The sequence below is a fragment of the Aphis gossypii genome, chromosome 1 (assembly GCF_020184175.1).
Source record: "Aphis gossypii isolate Hap1 chromosome 1, ASM2018417v2, whole genome shotgun sequence".
Classification (NCBI taxonomy): Eukaryota; Metazoa; Arthropoda; class Insecta; order Hemiptera; family Aphididae; genus Aphis; species Aphis gossypii.
The window spans coordinates 15,854,622-15,860,621 of NC_065530.1; the positions used below are offsets into that span (position 1 = coordinate 15,854,622).

The following is a 6,000-nucleotide window of genomic DNA, read 5'->3' on the forward strand; positions in this document are numbered from 1 at the left end:
ACTTCTATTTTCTAATTAGAAAATTAACTATTTCAGCAAAAGTCGGAGGACGGCGATTACAGAGTTCAAAGTTCAAACGATAAGAAAATACTTAAGATAATATTAAAATCGGAATTTCCAACACATGTCGTTCTGGGGAAGCTGCGCGGTTAACCGTGCCGCTGTCGAAAGGTTAGACATTATAAACATGTAATATTTGAAAAATGTTAATGATTTGTACATATTAATTAATTTTTACCGTATATATTTACATAATATTTATCTTTATTAATTATACCTATAGGTATCGCTCACGTTCTTTCGTATGTCAGACGCATAGACCAATTAACATGTTAATAAGTCTATGATCAAATAAAGCCAAATTGAAAGGTTACTCGATTTATTCTTATAATTTTTATTATTCACCGAAGTCAATATTATGATGTACTTGATCACTTCGCTCAATTAAATCTTCCAATCATACTTATTCGCGAAGGTTAGGTTAGGTTAGGTTATCCTTTGTAATCGTTGGTTTTTGTACAAATCATAGTTACATAGGTTACCTATTTCTCGTAATCATCTAATTTGTAATACAACTCAATAACACATTTATCATGTGAAGGGGTATACTGCTCGACTGGCCCTTGTAATATGTTCGGTTGTAACTGTGACGGAGAATGTATCGATAATACATAATATGTAGACGATCATCTGCGACGATTGCGGCAGGAAAGTAATAATACAAATTTGACTTATGAACATTTATCAAGAGCTAAGAGATCAACTAAATCAAGAACTAAAACTGAGGATTCGAGTGTAAATACAAACTCACAAACGCTGACGACACATTCGCAATCAGATTCATCAGTAGGTCACGATTACAATAGTCATGCTAATGTAATTGGTTACAACGGTAATATTAAAATGCCGAGGAATATGCTGAAAGACGCCCAGAAACTTAAATCAATAACAGGGAACGCAGTCCAAGATGTCGCTATTACTTTTATGTCAACGGTTGCAGCTGAATACGTCAGTAAGAAATGGTTATTCCCTGAACCGAATACAGTCAACGCTTCAGCTCTTACTACGGTTTTGAAAGAGTATAACGCCACAGTTCAAGAAATAGTCATGAAGTTTAATAAACCCTTTGATCAACTCAACAGCACAGAGCAAAACGCATTTGTGCACAAAGGACAATTTATAAACTTAATGGACAGCAACGATGGCAACGGTACCCAAGCAGTTCAGGTATTACGTGATTCAATTTATAACGCATGATAGCTGCACCGGAAAAGATATATATATATGTGTAAAATGTTGGGAGATGGTAATTAGATATTAGTACTTTGCTAAATTAAATTTTAATTTTTCGTAGCTAATTTAATTTAACAATTTTTTTTCTCTTTCGCCTTTCTTAATTTAATTTACAGCATTTTCGGATTAACATTAAATAATCCGTAAAAAAAAAAAGGAAATGTTTCGTTATTATTAATAACAATTCAAAAATTGTTCTAAATTTCTTTTAAAAATGATTGATTAAATGCATTGGAGATGTAATGTTAATAGAATTGTTTGTTTTGTTGTTAAAATGTTAAATATACTACCAGCCACACTTCATATCACTCACATTTCACTGCTACATTTTTATTGTGTTCATAAATTAAATTTAAAATAAAATAATTGTTGTTAATAAATAAATCAAACATACAAATTATACTACCAAAATGCGTATAAACTGTTCAACCTCGTCCATCCGACCTAGTTATGTATTAGGGTTCGTTACACAATCGTAGCCGATTCTGTGCGCTACAAACCTGTTGTGCTCGAGTACGTTCTTATTCCGCCCAGAGTATGAAGTCGAAAAGTATTTTGATGAATCTAACCATTCAAATATTTCTAGAATGTTTACATGTTAGCATTTTTTGTTTTCCTTTGGAATCTTTTTTCCTTTTTTACTATCTTTCTTTAGTGGTGTAGCCAGCGGGTAGGCCTGGTAGACACGGGCGTGACCACTTTTCTCCCAAAAAATTGTTTTATATTGTATTAAATAGACTAATATTGGTGGGTGCTATTAGTTTTAAATTTTAAAACAAATGCTCATAATATGTATAGTATAAAATGAATGTATAATATACGATATTCTGTTAATTATTAATTTAATAAAAATATTATATTATATCATTACATCAAAATATTGGACCTACCCAAGAAAAAGTCTCTAGCTACGCCACTGTCTTTCTTGCACATGGGTCAGAGAGAGAAAACAAACAGTGCGCTAACATCCTCTTAACAAACTCAAATCGGGTAATATCATTAACCATATTAAATAAACATAGAAATCTATAGAATTCTATAATCAATGGTAATATTGGTAGTATTAATGGTATGATTTGTCATTTTATTATCTTTAGTGTTGTTCTTTATCGAGCGTATACTTTTTTTTCTTTTGTGATTCGTAAAAACTTTGAATAGTAGCTAGTCACATACACACTATCATATAATATAAATAAAATTATATATATACATATACACAATACATACAATAAAGTAACTTAGGAAATGGCTAAGGAACACTAACTTTTTGTACATTATCCAACAGGCAATACTATAATGATATTGTAGCGAATCTAGGTGTGTTTACTTTGCTTCATTTTGCTGTATTACATTTTATATACTAGTGCAGCGGTTCCCAAACTTATTCAGTTCCGGAGCCTTTTTTTAAGCAGAAGTTTATTGTGGAGCCCCAAGAAATATTTAACGTTAATTTGTATTTGCCTATGTTCTATGAAGCATAATAAACACGAATTGTATATAGACGGGAGTCAAAATAAAATTATATTTATAAATAAAAGAAACAACAGTATTTAAAGAACTGGAGAAAATATTATTTATTTATTATTGAAATCTACAAAAAATTAAAATAAAACTAGTTAAAAACATTTAAAAATTAAGTTTAAATAACGAACAATTTAGAAATGTTTAAATTTTTTGTGGTGTAACGGACGGAGCTCTTGGGAAACCGTTGCGGAGCACCAAGGGCTCCGCGGAGCACAGTTTGGGAACCGCTGTACTAGTGTCTTATTAATAATGATGTTCTGATTAATACTAGCTGCTGATGACTGAATATCATATTATTCATAATATAATTAATAATGATGGCAAAGAAAAAAAAACATTTTAAAATAATTCTTTTTCCATCTCAAGATAAAAAAACAATTCTAATATACTACCAATAGAGATTTTCCTCCTCTTATGTTTTTTAAATATAGTAATATTTAATTGTTATTACTGTACTACATAATATGTTGACGCTGTATAATAATATAAGTATTCTTTTACAAAATCACTGCAAGTTTATGTATTTAAATTTTAAAGTATAAAATACTTTTAGTTACTAGTTTTACTTACGACTCACGCCATCATGTTTTAAATGCTTTTATTTTGGACTTTGGTACATTCAATGCAGTATACATTGTAATTTTACTATTTTAATAATAATAATAGTAATAATTGAAAACATTGTTATGCGTAATTTTATTGAAATTGTGTCAAAATTATTTTTGAATTATATAAACTGTTTAAACTATTAAAGTGTCTATTATAGTTAAAGGTACTAGCTACGTGTATTAAATAAAATGTATCAACATGAAATAATTCTATTACAATATACCTCATAATATAATATGGAAAAAAATTACACATAACACATGAGGTGTCATAATTGTCCTTACATCTACTGTTACGTTTTCCGGGGTTTCATTTAAACAACATTATTATGTTGAACTATGTGATTATTTCATAACAATAATATTGGTTTATCCAATCTGACTCTGATTTTTATCTGTCATGCGTGAAGACCCAATTAGATATAGCCAGTACCTATATTTCTCTCAAACATTTATTTATTTTACTTATATAACAATAGTAATTTTCTAAAATAAACGTAACTAGTTCTCAGTACAGTGGTCACACATGAATTCGTTAAGAAAAAAAAAAATCTTTTAAAATAATGTGTTATGTATTTGAGGTAATAAAATTATAAAATTATATATATTAATTACAATATTGGTATATATTATCTATGTATCAGCCATTATAAAATACAAGGAGTATTTTTCGATTATACTCACGGTATATTATAGAATGTACTGTACAGCAATAATAAAAGTATACAATGTTAATACTTCGAAATACCATGATTTCTAAGTTATAACATAAAATAAGTAAAAAAAAAAAATATATATATATATATGTATAAATAATATAAAAATAATAATAATATAATAGTAATGATTATAATATGTATAAAAGTATATAATATGTGTGATAATGTTGATGACAAATAAGTCAAACCAATTAAATAAAATTAAGGACTAGATTGTTATCTAATTGTTTTCCCGTGTCCTTTATATTGGAAAATGAGTATATAGTTATCGGAAGATATAAACCATGTAATTACCTTACAGGAGCAGATCATCTGAAAGTAAAATCTATTAATGTTGTTTATTTTAAAATTAAAAATGAAATGTACCTATTTGATATTTTTGTTATAAATATGAATGATTATATTTTATTTTATATTATTAATTATTATACGCATACATCCAAAAATATAAAAGTTTATGTATATTTTGTAGACATCATTTTATACATATTAAGAAAAATATTGAACAATTAATTTTTAGGCATTAAATTATGGTACGCCATACTAATATATTTTTATTTTATAGTTTAACTTGTAAGTATAATATCAGGTAAACCTCGAATAGCTTTTATGAAAAGTGCACTCGGGGTTACACTAAAAAAATCAATAACTTGAATGTCTTACTCATCAGAAAAAGTTAGACATTTAGATATATTTTTAAATAAAAATTATCATTTTCGATGATTGATTAATATTAATTTTAATTTTAAGTAGCAACGGTAAACAATTAAATAAAAATTATTTAGCCTACAGTTACAAATCATTAACTGTTGACCATTTATTTTTAACAGTATAGTGTATTATTATTTATTAGTTTATAATGTCTGTTTTTTATTATGACTTTCAAACAGACTTTTCAAATTCAAGCAAAAAACCATTTATATTGCTATACCATTTTAATCAATACAAAACGTTAATAATATTAAATCATACATTATGATTTTAACAATTTAATATTATAATGTTAAACAAAACAAAAAGAAATATAATAATATACATTACTGATACACAAGATACAGTTTTTAATGCTGTTATACACTTCATCTAATTTCACATTTACCATTTCATATTGTTTATAATATTCTGATATACTTATAGATATTGTTAAAATCAATTAAGAATTCGATTCTTTAAGCTCGTCATAAGAGTCCAAATTATTTGTGTACAACGATTTATACTTCGACAAAATAAAAAACAATCGGTTTATTGCCAATTAAATTTAAGAGTTTATATTAATCTTTTTAAACGCGGACACGAGTGACTGGTTTCACTAGGGGAAAATCGGAATATTCGTCACCAAATAACAACGATCGTTGAGACGTAAACAAATGATTGTGTATAAAAATGAACCCAAACGTATAAACGTGAACCCAAGTGAAAAATAAATAAAAAATAATAACTACAGGTAATAATAACTATAGCTGATGATAATATACCGATTAGTACCTACTGCGTTATTTACCTTCGGCTGCTTAATAATGTTCATAGTGGTCTGGATGGTTAGAGTGACCGGACTTGTGAACGACCGCGTTAAAACCATTTTCCTTGTCGGCAACGTATTCGACGGTCCTCAACGTACCATCGGGGTCGTGCACACTGTACGATCCCTTCACCACGTCGCCGTCTCTATACTCGTGAGCGGTCTTGTAATCGCCGGTGTGCGGGTCTTGTACGCCGTACTTGTAAGAGTACTTTGGATGAGCCTGAGAGAAATTCAACATGCACACACACACACACAATTAACTAATCGTTTCTATGCAATAATGTTGCGAGTCGACATTCGACGTTTGGTGTTTAGAATAGGAAGTAAAAAATAA

The 6,000-nt window shown here is 28.4% G+C and overlaps 1 protein-coding gene and 1 pseudogene across 1 annotated transcript in view; both read left to right on the top strand.

Annotated features, from left to right (window-relative positions):
• Positions 1 to 168, top strand: part of LOC114123849 (zinc finger CCHC domain-containing protein 17-like) — a 28,771-nt gene extending 28,603 nt beyond the window's left edge. The window contains exon 6 of the mRNA XM_050203106.1: positions 37 to 168. Within this exon, the coding sequence (XP_050059063.1) occupies positions 37 to 153 (117 nt within the window). The 3' untranslated portion in view covers positions 154 to 168. The remainder of the gene's footprint in view (positions 1 to 36) is intronic.
• Positions 169 to 579: 411 nt separating this feature from the next.
• Positions 580 to 2,116, top strand: LOC126549345 (uncharacterized; annotated as a pseudogene).
• The last annotated feature ends 3,884 nt before the right edge of the window (positions 2,117 to 6,000 follow it).